The sequence below is a fragment of the Carex rostrata genome, chromosome 18 (genome assembly GCF_964058835.1).
Source record: "Carex rostrata chromosome 18, lpCarRost1.2, whole genome shotgun sequence".
NCBI lineage: Eukaryota > Viridiplantae > Streptophyta > Magnoliopsida > Poales > Cyperaceae > Carex > Carex rostrata.
The window spans coordinates 2,069,435-2,090,947 of NC_135935.1; the positions used below are offsets into that span (position 1 = coordinate 2,069,435).

Here is a 21,513-nt window from a genome sequence, read left to right on the forward strand (position 1 = left end):
TTTTGCCAATGTAATTAACTAATTCATCTATCACAGACGTACCAGAAGATTTATGTGTTTGTCTGGCGTGTCATTGTCAGTTCTTGCGAAAGCGTACAGCTGTGCTGCTACTATTGTATGTCAACTTCTGTCAGATCACTTGCACATGCACCTTAAAACAGTTCCCATAGTCCCCTTGGTTGTTATTATTCATTTCACAAAGGATAAAGGTAAATCCATCAGCTATTCATGGTATAAGAAAAAAGGATCCGTCAATGCGGAATTGCGGATAGTAGATAGATGATATTCTTAGCTGTTATTGCCAAAATTACATACACTCTGATTTTAAACAAAACATGCTTGTTTCAAAAACCATGAAAAAGCCACGGATATTTTATTGCCTCTCAAATTAGATAACTAAATGAACCTACAAAAACTCTCCAGCAACAAACCAACTTTTGACCTTTCCAATTCAAAGACTACCTATCAAAACAATGGACACTCCCTCATTGCTTGGCCTACATAAAGAACATAACATAATTAGTGTACATTATACTTGCTAAAATATGAAGAATTTAGAGTTAAAAAAAAATGGATAACAGAGCAACTAAAGCATTAGTTAGTCTATACCAAATCCACGCAAGATATTGGTTTTATTCGTAGTCAAGGATTAATATGGACACTAATAGGAGTCTATTGTACAGACTTGAAAACCAGCATGCACAGAGACAAACAGCAACAAGCAATTCTTAGACTACTTATGACAGTATCTATTATGTAAAACACTAAATTCAAGTTCAGAAGACAAGTAAAAATAATAATTAAAAAGTGGAAGCTGAGAGAAAAATGTACCTGGGAGTACAGGAAGGTACCAAAGATAGCGATAGCAGCACCGAGGGCATTTACGGGCTGGACGGGGGTGTGGAAGATGATTATCGACGAGACAATCACCGAGATGCGCTTCATGGTGTTTCCTATGCTGAACGTCAACGGTGATATCTCATCCAGAGACATGTAGGACACTTGGTTATAGAGGTGGTAAAAGATACTTTGTGCTGCCAACCACCTACATCATCATGAGATCGGTTTACACTTGTTAAATACGATTTTGATACACATTTAAAAAGTAAACCTACTTGGTATGACACAATCTAGCTGTGGAGCAGTTCATGTGCCACAAGTTGAAGCAAAAAAGTCAAAAGTTAGTGGCCTTTCATTAGATAAGAGTTTGGATTATCTTTAGATGGGAGAAGTCTGTGAAACATTTGCTAAAGGCTCTTTTATTCTGAACCATTTTATGGAGCTATCAGCTAACCAATCCAAGATTTTTCAAAAGTCAGGAAATTGACAATACTACCTTTCCGCGCACGTGACAAACTGCATGAGCTCCTTAATAACTCAGAAAAAACAGCAAGAAAAAAGGCAAAAAGAGACAACAGTGGTCCTATCCAACACAACACAACACATTGCAACTTACCAGTCAAAAATGAAAAAGTAAATTTCCAACAATAGAAGTCATTTGAGAAAGTGCTTACCATACAAAATTAGGCCCGATGTCAGTGATGGCCTGCTGCCACCCAGCAGCCCACAATTTGGGCCCCTCCATTGCAATTGCAAATGGAGTGAGAATAATGAGCGACAAAATAGAAAGACATGCATAATAATTCATGCCGCTCACACTTTTACCCTTCATGCCCTTCTTCGAGAATATGTTCCTGAAGACAAAGGCTAGGTTGGAAATCATGGCCCCCATGAAACCTAAGAAAAGTAAACAATAACCATTGTTAGCTCTCCAGGAAATGTGGAGAAAGACAAATTGTGCCCTTTACCTACCTAAACTGACTAGACTGCAAACTTGTTATAAACTGGTCAACAAATGGGCAGCATCAGGAATGCAGCATGTGATTGATAATGACATTTAGAAGACAAAGGGATTAATCATGAGGAAACTCAATAAATTTCATACAAAGAAAACTTTATTTAAGGTAATTAAGCTCCAGTGTTCCTCTCCATTTCAGAATTTGTTGTCACCATGAATACCAAATGAAATATTGTATCAGGCAAGTTGTCAAACTAAAGATATTTTCTTACTCAACCTAAACCTTGGTGATAATGAAACTAGTAATTAGAGGACAAGAAGGCATGTGATACAGAAAGATGCTACACAAAGGGGCACAACATCATACCTACAGAAATAAATGTATTCTGATATGTATCATGTATACTAAAGCATCATGTGGAAATGTTTGAATTTCCAAACCACATTGCCAAATATTTAGACAAACAGGAGGATTCAAATGGTTACAATGGTATCAAAAGTTCCCCAAATATTTACCTGTCATATTGAAATTTAACTCTGTCATGGCGGCCAGGCCACAGCCGCCTATGATTGGTAACAGCGAAAGGTAGACTGGTACAGGGAACGTCTCTCCAAGGAAGAACCTGGACACAACCACGCTGAAAGCTGGTTCAGCGCTCTTGATTATGTGGGTGAAGGATACCGCCACTTTAGACATGCTAACTGTAGCTGCCACATGGCCAATAGTGTGCGCCACAGCAACCTATTAGATCAACAAACGAAACCCAATTAGTAAGATCCAACAAAAAAATTGTGAGAATTAAGAAATTTTATAATCATAAAACTTCAAAATTCAATAAAAGGTCTAATCCTAATGTTCCCTCAAGGATCATATCATAGTTTCACTCTAGGAAGCCAGATTACCAAAATCAGATTAGAAAAAAAAATGAAATAGAATTGCCACAATCACCAAACTCAAACAAACTAACCCATCAGTGTTAGAAAACTGAATCAGATTATCAATCGGAAGTCTAATGATCCTAACATCCAAATTAATTCTCTATCAGTTACCCCAATTTAACTAAAATGAAATACCAAAAACATGCAAGAAAATAAATACATTATAAAAAGATCTAAAACATACCGGGGCGAGTGCCTTCCAGAAATCCAAATCAGTTTTGGGCGCCTCAGCAATCCTCGTCGCCCACGAAACCAGCATGATCAAAGAACCCATGGCCAGGGAAAGAGTGGATGTAAGCCATGGGTAGGGGAACGCGTTCAGTACCTTCTTGTTATAGATATTGAACACCACGTTCAAGGCCCACCAGGTGGCGAAATAGATTCCTATCTTCAACTTTGGTGCCGCAGAGGAGACGGGAGGCTTCTCCTCTTCATCCTTCTGCAGCGCCTTGCAACGGAAATCCCGCAGAATTGACCGGGATTGGGCGCCAGGGTTGATGCTGCGCTCAGCGGAGATGTAAAGCGGTTTGAGAGAGAGGACCGGCTTGTCGGTGTTGCTGAGGGTCGAAGAATTGAGGGATTGTACGACGACCCGATTTGGTTGTCGTTTCGAATTCGATCCCGTTGTGAGGCGAAGACCGCCTGTGCTGGTGGCGGCAGAAGAGCTCCTGATCATGGACATCATTTTGTACTGCGGCTTCAAAGATTGAAGGAGGTGTCGGTAGATTCGATCTGACTTTCAGAGGGAAAAAGGCTGCAGCTTTATTGGTGAGATTCTTAAAAGGTTTTGGAAAGGTGGTGGCTCCGGAGATCAGTTGATTCTTAGAAATGGCAGAAATAGCATAAGATTACAGATGGGTTATAATTAGGAAGACCAAATTAGGGGTTTATTAAGAGAGAAGAAAACTCGGTGATCGGCGATCGCAATAGGAGGAGAGGTAAGAGGGCTTTGGTTGGGTGGAATTAGTGGTTGGTTTAGTAAGTATTTAAAGGGAACAGACTAAAAAAATGTTAAAAGGTTTGGTAGAAATGTAGAATATTCCGAAACTGTGCGCCTGTACCTTGTTAATTCTTCATTTTGCATAGATACCCCTGATAATAGGAGTACTATTGTATGTGTCAATTTTAATTTAATTTAAAATCAACGGTTTTGATAAAGCATTTCATAGTTAATAACTTTTTCTTGATTTATTGACAGTATTTTATAATAAAAATATTGACAGTATTGCATAAGAGCCCTAGAAATATTTTTATATTGTTTTACTTTATTATTATGTTGCATGATCTTAATAGATAATTATGCGATAAGAAAACGTATTTGATATACTACAACGATAGTTGGTAAAATATAACTTTACGTATAAAATCAATGCAATAGAAAAGCATATTTGACATACTACAATGATGGTTGGTAAAATATAACTTTACGTATAAAATCAATGTAATAGAAAAGCATGTTCAATATACTACAACAATGGTTGATAAAATATAACTTTACGATTAAAAGAAGTTCAGCAAATCGACAAATATGGTTAATCAATCTCCAAAATTTTGTGACCAAACACACAATATTTAATTTCAATGGGCGTATAGAAAATAACTATCTATTTACGCTTTGACGTTTATCATGCCATTATTGTTCCAAATAATATGATTTTCTTATCTACATATCGCATTGCGTGAGCTCGTTAGCTTGCTTGTTCATGCCAATGTACATTTGTTACACTTGTAAAAATCAACAAGCAATTCATACATACAATTACACTTGTTTTCTATTTTACTTTACTTCCTCCCTATATTGCATGAACTTATCGACTTCATTCCTTGTTTATAAAATAGAAATACATGTTTAGCTGTTCGTAAATAGATAGTTGGTAAGAGATAACATGACAGAAGATGGAAGTTGAACAAATCGACAAATACATATTTGTACTAATCATAACAATTCATATTTTTTTTTGTCATAGTCAAGCATGACAATTTAATATTACTGGTATAGTTAAAATGAAAAAATAAAATCATTTTTGGATACCTTCACATCTTCCATGCCATCATTGTCTCACATTGTATCTAATTATGTACGGCTTGATTAATACCATGGCAACGAGATTTGCCATGTAGTTCGCACATTATTTGTTCTTAAATGATTTAAAAAAAATTCCCCTTAATTTTGAAAAATTATTTATGAGTTATATATTTACCAAATTTATGAATAATTCATGAATTATTTTATAATTGCTTGCAAAATTCATTTTAAATTATTCCTAAAGTTGTAGAATTTAAATTCTGAACTTATCACCATGCTTAGAATGAACTAATCAATTCAATTATATTTACAAAATGATTAGAACTTTGAAAATAAAAATATCTTCATTTTACAAATAGGTCCTTATGTCCATAGAATCATCACTCTTAAAATAAAGTTCATATATATCTTCTTTATAAATTATATAATTTTGGTATCAAATTTCTGTTATTTGAAAATTAATTGTCCATCCATTGAGTTTGAAAAAATAAATATTCAATTTTATCGACTTGATTAATGGAAAATGATTTTAAATTACACTAAATTTATTCCACAACTCTTCTAAAATACAAATAACATATCTAGGGGCAAACTTAAAAATTGGGTCATGGTTAGACAAATAAATGAGTTGGACTGTAAAGAAAATTAATTTGGTCCAAAACTAAGTAAATTTGTTAACATGAAATAAACTATAGCCCAAAAATACATTAGATAATATTGTTTTTTTAAATTCAGAATAACAGTTGCCTGCCCTTTAGCTTATTAGGTCTGCCCCTGAACATATCTATACTTTTATTGTATAATTTATTTTGATAATCATCTATCGATTGTTCCTATTTTGAAATAAATATAAATTGTCATATACACTTTATATGCACATGCATATATAAATCCAGCACATATGATATTTGAATAATATACGGGGTATATAGTATATAATTAGTTGAAGCTATAAATATCAACTGATATGTATGGAACTTGCTACGCGTGGCATAGAGGCCCTCCGTGCAACGACTCAATATTCGACTTTTCAAAATCCTAACGGTCGATCCGAACCGTTTATCTTGTTCATATTAATATCTGTTTGGAGACCAAATTTTACATTTTTTGAATTTTTTTTTACTATTTTTTAGATTTATTGAAAATCGCTGTTTTTTTATGGTCCAGATTTGCTGAAAATAGCGATTTTCAATAAATCTAAAAAAATAGTAAAAAAATTCCAAAAAATGTAAAATTTGGTCTCCAAATACATATTAATATGGAGAACAAGATGAACGGTTCGGATCGACTGTTAGGATTTTGAAAAGTCAAATGTTGAGCTGTTGCACGGAGGACCTCTATGCTACGCGTAGCATGCTAGCATATATGTATATATAATTATATATAGATCTTGCAATTTGCAAACCGGGAGCCTACTCGTGCCCAGTATTAAATTTAGAAATATTAATTTTGGAGAGGGCGTAAGTGTAAACATACAGCTATTCCTATTCCAGACTTTCTGAGCACCGAAAAAGTGGCGGCTTTCTAACAGCCCAGAAGTCGACCATACGGTTGAGATACTCGAGACGTATAACCATACGCCTTTTCTTTGTTTTCCTATTTTTTTTTTCCTTTTCAGGTTCAAGGTTTGAAGAGGGATAAAACTTGATGTGGCATAATATTTTATCATCCAAATGCTTCAAACTTTGCGTTGCGTGGACATTTTTTTTTTCCGAATGCAGCGGAGAAATGTCATTTTCCGACTGGAATTGTGTATTTGTGTGTAAGCGTCGGCTGACCACTTTAATTATTATTGATTCGTACGGTTAAGGATATTAAAATTTAACACCTACGTCACTTTACCAGATATATATATATATATAGCAAAATTAGGGTGTGATGTGCTCACCAAGAGGAAAAGACTATCGGATTAATTTCAAATTACGAATCTAAACCGTTGAAATTCAAGTACTTGTACATGTAAAAAATTTGATGTTTCGAATATTTTTAACACATGATTAAGTGGTCAAAACAATGAACATTTTGTAAGTTAACTTTTTAATTATTTTATGTATTAATTTTTCATTATTTTTTTTATCGCTTGATCATGTACTAAATAAATTCAAAGCTAAAAAAATTTTACATGCACATATATTACTCACAAAGTACTTGAATTTCAACGATTTGAATTCATAATTCGAAGTCAATCCGATAAGTTTTTAGAGATGTACTCATCAATTTTTCTGAGTGAGCACACCACATCTTAGTTTTGCTACAGGGACAAACACTAAGGGCCTGTTCGGATGTAATCCCGAAAATACTGTTCACATGGGAAAAAAAAAATTCACTCAGGCCCTGTTCGGCTGCACAGTGGGAATGAGAATAGGAACGGGAATAGAAAAGGTTTGAACTAAAATTTACTGTTCACGTGGGAAAAAAAAATTCAGTTTGAGTCAATTTTCATTTTCCTACGCGAACAGTAAACTTTAGTTTGCAGCCGAACAGGCCCTCAGACTGAATTTTTTTTTCCCACGTAAACAGTAAATTTCAGTTCAAACTTTTTATATTTCCGTTCAAACTTTTTATATTTCCGTTCCTATTCTCATTCCCACTGTGCAGCCGAACAGGGCCTAAACGAATATTAGATTTATGCATAATACCTCGCGGACACATGTAAGATTGAAGAACAGACAAAAATAAAATATATTAAACTTTCAGAAGCAAATTCGATGTCCATCAAATATCTTCGTTCTGAAGTAAATCAGGGGCCGCCACGTTCACTTGAATTTGGTAGCGGAAGTGAAAGGAAAGAGAGAAACCGATTTTTGAATAAATACCTCAAGAAAAAAATATCAAATCAACTCTCGTTTTTAAAAAAAATGAAAAATATCTTGACCGTTCCACGGATTGAAATATATTTTTTTTTTTCTCGAGAAAAATAGTAGATTTGAATCCACCGTTTGGGGGTGGTTTGTTATATAAATTTTTTTTAGAGATGTTTAATGTGTATGGAATGAATATTTTAAAATTAGACACTAACAGTAATTTGATTTCACTGCTTTTATGATTTTTCTTTCTTTTCTTCTCTTTTTGGATATTCATATTCTTTAATTTTGTAAATAGAATATATGACAAATAAAATATATATGTGTGAAACTAGAGCTAAACCTTAGATATTGTATAGAACCCACGTACTAAGAAAATATACTCTTGTTCTATTTCATAAAATATTGACAATTTTATGTCATCTTTCATAAATCATAAAAAATAATATATTTTTTAAATATTAAAAATTGGTATTCTACATGTATTTATCTATGACATCTATTGTAAATAGGCCAAGCTAGGACAAGAGATAAGACAAGAGAGACGATATCTTCATTGAGAAGGCAAAAAATAATTATGAAATTTTAAACGGCCATAAAACGATGTTCAAGTGTTTCTGATTAAGTTTTTCATTTCTAATTTTCGATCTAAGTAACTCTATAAATTGGTTATATAATTAACTTGTAGAATACCAACTTTTACTATTTTTAAAATTTCTTTATTATTTTATATGATTTATGAAAGATGGCACAAAATAGCTTAAAAATAAAAGAAAATTGCCAATATTTTATGAAAGAGAACAACAATATATTTTCTTGGTACATGGGTTTTATACAATATCTAAGATTCGGCTCTAGTTTCACACATATGTACTTTATTTGTCATATATTCTATTTATAAAATCAAAGAATATGAATATAAAAAAAAAATCATAAAAGCAGTGAAACCAAATTATTGTTAGCGTTTAATTTTAAAATATCCATTTTATACACACTAAATATTTCTAAAAAATATATATATATATATATATAGCAAACCGCTCCACTGTGGATAGTCAGCTAAAAAAAATTAAAAAAAATATAGCAAACTGTCCCACCATGGGACGATCAGCAAAATATATATATATATAGCAAATCGTCCACTATGGGGCGGTTAGGGTATTTTTCAATTTTTTTGAAAACCGAGGAGAGATTTGATAATAATTTTTTTGGAGGGTATTTAAAAAAATGGAGAGAAAAAAAAATAAAGGAGAAAGATGCGCATTCAATTTTTTTTTCGGGCTTTAATTTTTAGAAACAAGAAAAAAATAAATGTAAGAAAATATTAATAATTTTTTCAAAATTTATTTCGTTCTAATTTAGAGAATAACAAACTTAATTCTTTCTCATTTCTTACTTTTACTTCTATTCCCTATTTTCTTTTCTTCTTTCCAACTCTCATAATCTTCTCAAAATAAAAATAAAAAATAACGAAGAGGAGAAAATTGGGGTGGGAAGGATAATCGAATTGTTCAGCTCATGCTTGCTTGCTTTTGTTAATTAAATTTTTGAAACAAAAAATCGAGAAATAAGGAGAGATACCAAATTACCAACACATATGGACGAGCAATATTACTTCGATTTCTAACTCAATTTGAAAGATAGCTTCACTTCTTATTTTTTCATTCTCTTTGAAATTCTAGTTATCCCTCCACAAGAGATGTGGGAGGGAATGAAAAATTTACATAAATTATGTGTTCAAGTTAAGAAAGGAAAAAAATAAAAATAAGAATTTTTTTTCAACTATTTAAGCAAGAGAAGGGTTCAAATGCTTCATATCTTTCCAGTCATATTGTGCTTCAAATTTTTTATCTCTGAACTATTCAAAAACAATGATTATTGTTTTAATTATTTTATCTCTGTTTAAATGGATTATTCAAAAACAATGATTTTTGTAAAATATAATAAAACAAGAGAAAATGTAACGTCCCCCGGGCTACAGTCCCTCGAAAATCCCCGTGTATAAAAGCCTTCCCTTTTTAGCTTAGTTCTGACGCGCTTTCAACTGCCACAATTGCCATAATTTCAAGTACAATATGTATGTTTACAGGATAATATGTGTATGTTCACATGATACTATGTGTATGTTCACAGAAGGTGGTCCCCAATAGCTGTCATGCGTTTTCAACAGCTGTCACGCGTTTTCAACAGCTTTCACGCGTTTTCATCTGGGACCACGCAGTTTCATCTGCAGAACATCCATTGAACTTGTTTATAGGATTGTTTTCATAGTATTACAGGATCTAATGAACTTGTTTATAGGATTAGTGTAAAAAGTCCCGGGATTTTCGGGGGACTGAGGGCCGGAGACTGTTAGCTGCTTCCATAAAACAATTAAAAAAAACATTTTATTATGGAGATTATATTGATCGGTTATGATCAATTGTTTGGACACTAAAAACTGAGTAAGAGATGTGAAGCACGATCGCTTGTGGAGCCACATTCAATTAGGAGTAGGCGACTGTCTAATATTAAATTTTGAAAAAAATTATCGGATGTTCGGATCCATATCAATTTCGTTTTAATTTGAATTTTGTCTACCTTTAATGCTCTCAACTCTCACTGAAATTGATAAAGTCGTAATAAATTTGTCGGAGTTTTTCATCAAGATGTTTTGAAAATAGAAGAAAAGGAAGAGAAGACGAAGGGTTTATGAACCTGTTATTTTTTGTTACAAAGAAACAAGTTAAATTCTTTTACAAAGAAATATGTTGATTTTTAATGTAAAACATACATTAAATTATTTTATGAGATTCAACTGTTTAAAAATGACCTGAACTTCAAAAGAATGGTCATATGAACTATGTTCGGATGAACTATATTTCAAAGTAAAATTTAATATTTTAATATTTTACATTATTTTCTACAAAAATATTTTAATTAACCTTTTATCTTAACATAACTTTTCGAGAAAATTGAAATTTCCAATCAAATTCGATCTTCCTACCGATTCTCTCTATTTCAATTTTATGGTCAATTTATCTATTCTGTTTCCGATGAAAATTAATAATTAAATTTTAATAAAAAATATATAATAAAAAAATTATATAAAAATAATATTTTTTTCTATCTCTAATAAAAATCTGACTATGCTGCTGAACACGATGAAACATGAGATATTTTAACCCTCATTAAATAAATATGTTTTTTTTCCTTTAAAATGAGATGCGGGGGAGGTAAATTAATTTAGTTATCTTTCTAAAATTTGTATGGGTAAATTAAAATCTGTACTAATCTATATTGTTCATGAATCTAAATGGTTCATATAAATTAAAATTCCATGTGTTTGATCCGCATCAAAATTCATACAAACGAATTTAAATATACACTTGTATCTAAACCGTCCTCAATTTCCAATCAAACGGCTAAAACTGAATCTGTCTGATGTGCATCCGAACTCTCCCCTCCTCGAGTTCCAATCCTAAAGTAACTCAGAGTTTGTGTTTAAATCTGAACCGTCCGATCAGAATCTATACGAATATTAAAGGATTCCGTGAATTCGAACTCAGACAGGATCGGTGCGGATTATGATCAGACAGACGGTCAGGATCCAAACTCAAATTTTGGACGGTCCGGAGTCCGGACCCGCTCTCCCCTCCGCAGCACACCGGAAGAGTATCCTCTGCGGAGTCAATCGCTGCGGAGCTATGCGGATCTTTTAATCTTATCCGTTCGTTTCAGATCGGACGGACCAGATCAGATTTTAAATTTTTTGAGAATATATATATATTTTTTTCAATTCGGACAAGATCTGATGTGGTCCGTCCAATCCGAAACGAACGGACCAGATTAAAAACATTTGCTAATGGTGATTGGCGAAACATTTGAGTTTGGCTCCGCAGAGGATACGCTTGCCAGCACACCTTCGATTAGAAACATTTGCTAATGGTGATTGGCGAAAAAAAGAGAAAAGTGAAGTAATCGATCGAAAATGGCGAAAAGCGATGGAGATTTCGAGTTCTACCTTCGATCACTCTCCTCCCAAACGCGTGACTCCACCAGCCCAGATCCCTCCTCGGATCCTTACCTTCTTCCCTCTGTCCGTAGACTCCCTCTCTCTCTCTCTCTTCGAAAACTTGGCAGTGGCTGATTTCTTTCTCTCTGTATCGCTTGCTGTCACTCACCCATTAGCGTAATAAAGTACTTTGGGGAATTTTTTTGATATAGCTACTATAGGGTTGGCCTTTGAATATATTTTACCTTATGTTGTATATTTTTCTATGCTCTACTGTGTTAGAACCAGCTGGAGCTAGTGCATGCTTTGTACCTTATGGATTGGTGCCTGATTTTATGTTATTATAAACCCAGCTTTTGTGGTACTGGTGATTGCCCAAGTAAGACTTGACCGCAAATAATGTCGCCATTTCTACTTAAAATAGGTTACAAAGATATATGAAATGTGCAAAGAGGGGGGATCAGATGAGCTGGTCACTCGTGCATTTAATCAAATGAGCAAGCTTTACCAGAGATGCATTTCTGTGTCCAATCAATCACAGACCTCCAATGTTGTTCTTCTTGTGGTAATTTTTTTTATCTTTAAAATCTTTCACTTCGCAGGCACACCTGTAAATATCTTGCAAAAGAGCCTCAAAAAAAATTATTTTAGGACTCTGGTTTGAAGTATTAACACAGCCTTTGTTTAGTGGTTCGAGTTGATTTTTGAAGGCTAGTGCCAATAGTATATTCTCTCCTCTTGTTAACTTCGTACTGAGAAACATGAGAACCTCCAAAATTTTTGGGTTATTTAGAGTAATAAATGGGTAAATAGGGTACACAAGAGACAATTGCAAATGATTCTTTTGTGTTACATTGTTGTTTCTTTTGGAAACTATGGAAACAGATAAATGTTAAGTATACTATATTTTCAAAAACAAGAGAGGAAAAAAATTTATTAACTTCAATTGTCACTCTTAGTGAATTTGAATCCTCCTTTTCTGATACAGACTATGCTTCAATTTTTTATGGATTTTGGAGATGTTGTGTTGCATGATACTGAAAGTAGCCTGCGAAGCTTCTTTCGATCTTGCTTAAGTAGGTATGAAATTTGTGCTTGATAATATTACCTTTTGTACTAGTGTTAAGCTTATGGCTGATTGTGACCATATAAACTAGTTTGAAGTGTAGCATGATAAATGAGAAAAAGTGTTTTTTACATTCTATTCCTTTTATTCAGAGAATTCGCTGATCCTGTGGCGGCAGGGCGCTTGCTTGAATTTCTTAATGTCAATAAAACAAAGATTCTCAAATCTTTTCCAGCCTTACTTCCCCAGGTTTCTTCTCTTTTGCAGTTTTTAAAAGTCTGCTTTGTTTACTAGGGAAGAAAGGCATGCTTAGAATTTCATGGCTTCTAAACTTTTTGAAAAATGTTTATTTTGTGGCTGTTCAATTACAGTTCTTTCCCCTGCTTTTGAAACTGATTGCATGGAATGGTGAGAGGTATGCTCTTTTTTTATACCCCCCTCCCTACAGGTTCATACTGTTTTTTTTTTTTTAAAGCTTGGTAGATGCATTAATACTGTTTTTGATGGATTATTTTCTTGCTTATTTCAGCCTAGAGAAGCCATTTTTGTCCATTCTTCCATTGATGATTTCAGCAGGGTCATTTCTTCCTCTTTTTTCATCACTTCTAGATCTGCCCTGTGAGATTTCGTTATATACTCAGAAAACATTATTTTTCAATTCTTTAATTTGGTGACAGTTTTCACACTATCCATAATTAAAAAAAAAAGTAGTGGGAAAGAAGAGTATAATTGATTTAGGCACATTTTGAATTTATTTTAAACAGTATTGGTGGTTGCATTAGAGAAGGTAGAGAAGAAAAACTCAGGAACTTTAATTGGAAGCAATATTGCCTCCATTCAGAAGAGTGCAGCTACAGAGGTACTTTGTTTGGTTTCCTTTTTTTTTTTTTTCAAAAAACAAAAAAAAAAAAGATTCAGAACAATAAACAGCACAAACCATTTAACACAGATATTTGCTAACAGCATCCATTCTAGTTGTGTGATGGTAAAATTCTATTTTGTCAGAAATGGATAATTTTTGCCGCCATGTAACTAATGTCTTACCCTAAGCATGTGATAACCTTAATTGAAGCCAAGCAAATTCAATCAATGGTTGTAGTTTTCTAAGGACTAAGCAATTTGATCGAATCAAGGTTTAAGTATAGTTTAGGGATCTGTAGTGGTGATAAAGTGGTCAATAAACCACTATATTGGCATGTTTTATAAGTATGATACATGTACATAAACACAGAGTCCGACTAGCGTGACATCAGTGGTATTGCAGCCTAAATACCACAAACTCCAAAACCTCTCAAATTGCCTTCAAACTATGAATCCATACTGTTCAAACCGATCTACTTCATGATTGGTGCATTTACATGCAAAATTTATAATTTTTCAAATTTATCTAGTATCAAGTCAAGCGGTCAAATGTGGGAGTTTTTTAAGTTAATTTTAATGCATTTAGTTTTCATAATTTTTTTACCGCCTGACTTGATACTAAAATAATTCGAAAATTTATAAATTTTGCATGTAAATGCATCACTCATAGAGTAGATCAGTTTGAATGGTTTGGATTCGTTCGTTTGAAGCTTATCAGATGAATTTTGGAGCCGGGGCAATACCACCGATGTCACGGTAGCTGGACTCCATAAACACACTCCTCAAAATAATATCAATTATTAGTACAATGCAATGGTAATTATGCCAAGTAAGCACCCTGGTTCTATCTTTTTTGGTGCACTTAAATTTAAAAAATCTTAAAATATTAGTAATGCGTCATTTGTAAATTTGCAAAATTTGCTTCAAATTTGCTAGTTTACATAATTTGCCTCAAATTTACTGATCGGCAATATCAGCCCCTTTAAGACTTGATTAAGCACTGTACTATTACTAAAAGCCTCAAATTATAATCTGACAATACATACATTAACCATCAATTATGCACGATAGATGTACAATTAAGACTAAGGTTCAGTCACTTAATTTTGAAAATAATTTACCCAAATTACTACGGTTGCTTGTTTAGTTTAATATCTTTTAAAAGCATAGTAAATTTGTTTGTTTCAGCAAAAGCAAAAATCTGAAAAAAGACTGCAATTTAGGCCTTTGTTCCAGATGGCTTTTGCATTGAGGAGAAATATAGGGTTGCATCATATATGGACCCCAATAATCATTTTACACCTTGAATAAATTATAATGAAGAAGCCCCAATGAGTTTTACTATAAAATGTTCCATAGGGAAGTAACGTCATGGCTTTAGATTTATCATCCACATTTTACCACTTAACTATGATGCATTACTGCTAAGTATAATACATAACCGCTGAATGGCGAAAGATGTACATTTCTTGCGCTAAGGCTTAAAAAAAATGCGAAACTCTGCTTTATTGCCGCTATTTAGAAGCTTGAACTGAATTAATACAAAAAAGTTGGACATGTCTTCTTTATTGTGCTATTTGCAAAATTCTGACATTTTAGGTGTTAAATGCAATTGGTTACATAACTCGTATGATTTGCATGAAGCTCTATTTATATTTCTTTTAATTTCATTGCATAAGCTCACTTTGTTTTGCTTTTCTTGTTACTAGATTATTCTTGCATTAATGGACGAGGCTTACACCGGATCAGCAATAGAAAATCTAGATGATGGGTCAGGTTTCGATGGTAATGGATCTTTTGATTTGGCAGATCCCACTTTTCTTGAAATTTTGAAAGATGAAAATGACGGCATTGCGGTATGTGCCAATTCTCTTTTAGGATGGTATAGATTCCTTACTGTAACAGACTGATGCTTATTGCACGTTAATTATAATTTAAAAGAGAGTTAGTTTTTTCAACACCTGTCGTGAAACATTCAAACATGATAGCTGGTACAGCTTCTTGTGATTAAGCTGTTGCTAAATCAATAAGTATATTTTCTGTAAACGGTGATCAATATGCTAATTCATGCTATAGTGTTCAAATAACACAAGATGTATATTTATCTCAATGTTCTGAAATTTTAGGAACGCCACTGGACTTCTCCTACAATGGTAGCAACACTTCAAGCAGCTGTGAACAACCCTCAAACAGATAGATTAAAACAAATCCTTCAGATGAGTCCACGCCTTCTTGGCTCGTATTTCTCTATTGCATTGAGAGATATTGATGATTGTAAGTTAGCTAATTGTTCTTTTTATGCTTTTTATTACCGTAGATAAATGTCATTTGACCTCTTAAGTTACAAAAGAAATGCTAGTTATACCCAAGTAAGAGTAAATCAATACAATTTGACCAAGAGGCCTTCTTTCTATCTTTATGTAGTAGATGTGAAATGGTTTTAGGGGTGGCAAATGTATGTCTAGTATAGGGTTTGGGCCTTTGGGTTGTTGAAAACCAGCCTGTTTCAATTTAAGGTCTCTGGTCATTCTGGAAGTGTCACTTTTGGGATTCAAATCACCAATTTTTTTATTAAAAGGAAATAAAAAAATAAATTTACAAAAATTGGAAAAAGTTTTGAATATCTCAGATCATAAGCACCATGAACTATGGCGTCCGGGCCGGAGTCTATGGCATCTACTAAGCAGCGCAAAAGAAAAAAGAAAAATGGACAGCCACAGTCTATGGTGTCCACCCATAAACTGTGCAGTCCAGCGTCTTCTCCACGTGGGAAGGAATTGTGCCTAGTCCAGTGTCTTCTCCACATGGGAAGGAATTGTGCTTAGTCCAGTGTCATCTCCATGTGGGAAGGAATTGTGCCTGGTAGTTGTTACTTTTTTCACTTTTGACTTGGGAGACCCACTACCTGGGCCTAAGCTATGCAATTGATTGATTCTCTTAAGATTCTGTATGCCAACTATTAAAAACCAAAAGGTAGAAGTCTCCTAGATAAAAGAGATAGTGGTATTTCATGAAGACCAAAAGCAACAGAGGGGAAGTTCAAAAGCAACAGCTTCCTTTTTTAGTTTACGGAGGGGAGATGGACACCATAGACTACGGCGTAGGGGTGTCAACGGGTCCGGTAAGTGTTAGGTGGAAGCATTTTCATATCTGTACCTATTACAAATTGTCCTTACCCGTACCCGTACCCGTTTTATTGGATACGGTCCTGGTCGGGTAAACGGATAAAAGGGTGCCATTGACACACCTACTACAGTGTCCATCTTTTTTTGTTTTTTGCGCTGCTTAGTAAATGCGCGTCCGGCTCGGACGCCATAATTTATGGCATTTTGCTTATGATCTGAGATAATCAAAACTTTTTCTGATTTTTATTATTTTTTTATATCCTATTAATAAAATATTTAGTTCAAATCATTAAACCTTTGGGTTTTATTTTTCTGTTTTTGGTGCCTTTTTTTCCAGGTTCAATTCATTTTGGGTTCTATCAGTTCATTTCTCGGGTTGTTTAGATTCAGTTTTTTAGTCACTGTAGTTGGTTTTGAAGTCATTTGGTATTGTCCTGAAAAAAATAATTTCAGTTGTAGCCAAGTTTCCTTTGGGTCACAAATCAGATTACTCTGATGGTTCAGTTGGTTCAGGTCATAGGTCAGTTAGGTTTGGGTCCTAATAAATTTCAGGTTGCTCGGTTTTGGTCAGGTTGAATTAAAGCGTATTTATCTAGGTTGACTTATTCAATTAATTTCTGAAAAATAGTTGTTTGGTACAAATTCATTCTCTCATATTAGGGTGGATATACTAAATATTTTTGGGGTCAGACAGGACACTTCTTTTCTCATCTGATTGATCTGAATTTGTCTCAAAGCATTTATTAGTACTGCAAGTTTAATTGTTCTTGATCTATTGCAGCTCTCTTGTGTGCTCTGATTCCACTTATAATGTCACGCTATGACACCATGTGTCCTGATAAGACTTTCTGCTTTGAGGTTAGCTGCCCCTCCTTCCCAACCCTTTTTTTTTCTGAAAAAAATATCAAGCTCCAACTTTTATCATTCGTGAGAGATGAAAGTGAAAAGTTTAGGTTCAAAAGAGGCTATCTGATTTCATGCTAGCTGTCTTTCAAAGGTGTCCTCATTTCATTGCGCTGCTCAAGGTATGTCAAGTACACTCATCATGTTTCTTGTTGAACTAGCTAATAATTTGTTTTTTTAATCAACTATTTCTAGTATGATAGCCTGACATAACTATCTTTATTCAAATGTCCCATGCAGAAGCCTATTATGGACAGACTGGCTGAAGCTTATGACAGCCCTGCTAAGGTAATTTTTATTTTTTAATTTAATACAAATGTATTGTAGATATGTATTAGGTTTTGTGTGCGTGCAGCTGTGCGCCCATATGTTGTTGTTTGAATTTTTGATAATTTTTTATATGACCAGACAGAATTAGGGCTGCATCTGTGTTGGGCAATAGGGGAGCATGGAGCGGGTGGTACATCACACAAAGATGTGGCTCGGGGACTCTTTGAGAGCTTAGAATTGCTTTTGTATGAAAACTTAGCTACCAGGTTAGTATCTCTGGACACAAATATATATATATATATATATATATAGAGAGAGAGAGAGAGAGAGAGAGAGATGGTCTATGGTGAGTTGCGAAGTAAGAAACTTGTTTTACTTCACGCTCATATCTCCGTTTTCAATCCGAACCACTCAACATGATATCCATATTGAAATGTGTTTGGAGACTAAATTTTACATTTTTTGGAATTTTTTTACTACTTTTTTAGATAGGTAGAAGACTGCTGTTTTTGGATGGATTCTGAACCATAAAAAACAGTGATTTTGAAATATTCTAAAAAATTAGTAAACAATTTTCAAAAAAATGTAAAATTTGGTCTCCTAGGCTCCTAGCACATTTCAATATGGAGATCATGTTGAGCGGTTCGTGTCGTCTCTTTGAAGTTTCAAATATAGAAAATATGGGCGTGAAGTAAAACAAGACCCTTACTTCGCAACTCACCATAGCCCAAATCTATATATATATATATATTATGTACATATATCTAATTAAGACCCACTGCTCATTTAAAACATTAAGCACCAAAAGGGGAGCTTTTGAAATTTATGCTGGATGCTGGCAATTTGTGAAGAGAATGCCCTCGGAATCTACCATTCTTTTCCTTAGTCATTCTTCATGAATCTAAATCTATAGATGTTGACAATTGCTGCCAGCATCAAGGTTAGATTTCAAAATATGGCAATAACTTGGGTAGATTTTAATTGTGATTTTTTCTATGCTTAAATTAAAAAGGGAAAATAAAAGAAAGAGAAATAGATAAATAAAAGAAAGAAATTAGTACCAGACAACACCAGTTTAAACAAAAACATCTGCAGAAAATATCAATTAAGAAAAAAGATGAAGAAAAGGGAAATTTTATAGTATAATAATGCTAGACAAAGAGATTAGATTTCTGATTTTCTGGCACTATGTTCATATTAGATTTAGTATAATTAATACCCTATCGTATATCTAGACTCTAGTAACTTATTATTTACTTTTCCTTGTGAAGCCGGTTGGGTTTGAATCAGGAGTCGGCAATTGACCCAAAGGGGAATACCTCGAGAAAGTCATCGCAAGCTAGATTGCTTTGCTTTGTGGCGACAGCGATTGCTAAACTTGCAACTTGTCATAAAGAATTGCTCCCTCGGGCCCGTGTGTCATTTGGCAAGGTATCTTTTTCATTGGAATATCCATTTTGATGACAGACAATTACAAATTGAATTTCTTTTGAAGTTGAAGGATCTAATATTTGTAGATTTAAAAAAAGAAGAAGGATCTAATACTTTTTAATCTGCAAAGTTTAATATATAGCCTACTTGAAACTCCTAGCAACACCATCAACAAAGAAAGGAAGCAACTATTTAGTCACATTCAATCTCCTTATAATAATATGAATTTTGTACTGTATCATAATCCTTATTGTATGACATTCAACTATTTGTTATTGCTTTGCTTGGTACATTTTGTAAAATAGATTTGGTTTACATTTCTAGGTTGCAAGGTCACCAATAGTTGATAGGAGAGTGTGGAGACGTGCCTGTGATTATTTGGGCTTGATGGATGAACCCGCCCTTTGTCTGTCAGTTCTGGGGCCCAACACAGGAGAAGCAAGTGGGCCAGGTATTGTGGACTGGAGCAAAGGGGATTCCAAAATGGTTGCCCATATTCCATTTTACCTTCTAGCCGAGCAAGAAGGTAACACTTCTGATTTCTTGTAGAATAGAAAAAGAAACCAATATTGTGTTTCTTATTTAGACATACAGAAGTAGAAATTATGATATTTTGTTTGCTCTTTGTAGGTGTACCTTATCACGACTTTTCTTTTGGTGATGTATTTCCAGTAGAATGACAATCTATCAAAGCTTCTTCATTTGCTACAGAAGTTAGATTCAGTGCAATATTGTTTTGGCTCAATTCTTATTTAAAATGGAACAGCCATCTCTTTAAACTCTCCAAGGTTTATCTATAATGTACAGAGCCCTAGTTATGATAATTTTTATCTACAATTTGGGTTTACCAATGTCAAATTTAGTGCCTTTTTTTGCCCCAATTTAATAGGTTCTTCTGTTGGTCTCAATAAATAAATAGAAACTGACTGTATTCCTCCAACTGCTTCATCACCATGCACTCGGTGTTTATCTGATTGTGGATCAAGGACTTCATTTCTTTTGATCAAACAGTCAGATGTGTATGCTATGTCATTAGTTGATCATGCTCCAATTGAAAAATAAGGGTGTTCGATTCATTTGACCAAGGTCCTGCATAGTTAGGTAGTTAAATGTAATACAGCTCAATTTGGTTTGTAGTCCTCAATGTTGTAGAATTGACAATGAAATTCATTAATATTGATATATGGACCTTTTGCATGAAGTATTGAAAAAATTCTACACCCTACCAATTGGCAATTTGTTGTACCACTGCAAATTAATTTTCGCCACAGAACCAGATAACCAGATAAAGCATTTGAGATATGTTTGATGTTTAACAAGGTATAGATCTGTTCAGATGCAAGATACCTCCCATTAAGTACCTGGCTATTGTTATTTTGAAAAGAATCTGATCTGTTTGAAACTGTTCTATCAAATATGTATTGTTTGAAGATTTGATGATATTGTGTTATGTTTTGTTTTATCCTGTTTTACCTAATTCCTTGAACAAAAGTTATCAATATGGAGCACTGATATCTTACAAATGTTGTAGTAAGAAAGAAAACTAATATTCTGATTTTGGTTGAAATTAAGTTAGGTTTGTCGCTAATCAGCTGGCCTATTATCCCAGTATACCTGAGGTCAAAATAAAAGAAATAAGATCAGTAAACAGAAGGTATTTTATTTGACATCAGCATTAGTTGGTATTTGCTTGGACTGCTTGCCCATACTTGTGCAAGTCTTTTGCAATGTAATATAAATCTTGTATGTCACCCTCTTTAGATCTGCATTTTCCCGCTTTTTGATGATCTTTAATTTCATTTCTAAATAAATTAATAAATTGAAGTTATAGAATTGCTGAATATGTTATTTTCGTTGATAAAATTTACTTTAGGGGTGTTATTTAATGTGTTTCTTTTTTCTTTTCAAGCAAAACAGTTTACAAGCTTTAATATAAAACAGTGTGTTGCACTGTTACTTGATCTATTTAAAATTTTGAATAATAGAGCGTAATTTTCAATTTATGTGATGCAAGGGTACAGCTCAATGTGTCAGCAAGTTGGTACACTTGCTAGTTGCTACTATACCAAATGGTTATTGCACTCTTTGGTCCAGATTGGGTGGGGCAGCCATGCGCTTCTTTCTGCTAGTATCTCGTGTTAGCAAAAAGCAGAGTAACTTATTATATGCACGAATAATGAGGAGTAGAGGAAAAATGCATAGATTATATGCGCTAGTTCACAAATGTAATGCAAATACTTGAAGGCTTCCCATAAAGTCGTCTGTATATTGATTGTTACTGTATTTAGGGGAGGGA

General features: G+C 33.8%; 2 protein-coding genes across 2 annotated transcripts; one reads left to right on the top strand and one right to left on the bottom strand.

Moving 5' to 3' along the window:
* Positions 1–255: 255 nt before the first annotated feature.
* Positions 256–3,696, bottom strand: LOC144569321 (glucose-6-phosphate/phosphate translocator 2, chloroplastic-like). Its single transcript, XM_078319612.1, has 5 exons — positions 2,922–3,696; positions 2,315–2,540; positions 1,515–1,737; positions 832–1,045; positions 256–497 (listed from the first exon to the last, which is right to left on the bottom strand). The coding sequence occupies exons 1-5, from the start codon at positions 3,420–3,422 to the stop codon at positions 486–488; spliced, it is 1,176 nt and encodes a 391-aa protein (XP_078175738.1). The 5' UTR covers positions 3,423–3,696; the 3' UTR covers positions 256–485.
* A 7,761-nt stretch (positions 3,697–11,457) lies between these two features.
* On the top strand, positions 11,458–20,100 carry LOC144569344 (AP-5 complex subunit zeta-1). The gene is made up of 16 exons (XM_078319644.1): positions 11,458–11,645; positions 11,986–12,126; positions 12,550–12,641; positions 12,780–12,876; positions 12,999–13,042; positions 13,157–13,245; positions 13,392–13,486; positions 15,198–15,344; positions 15,615–15,762; positions 17,395–17,471; positions 17,567–17,638; positions 17,757–17,804; positions 17,925–18,052; positions 19,058–19,217; positions 19,542–19,743; positions 19,848–20,100. Exons 1-16 carry the CDS (start codon positions 11,538–11,540, stop codon positions 19,895–19,897), a joined length of 1,698 nt encoding a protein of 565 aa, XP_078175770.1. The 5' UTR covers positions 11,458–11,537; the 3' UTR covers positions 19,898–20,100.
* Positions 20,101–21,513: the final 1,413 nt, after the last annotated feature.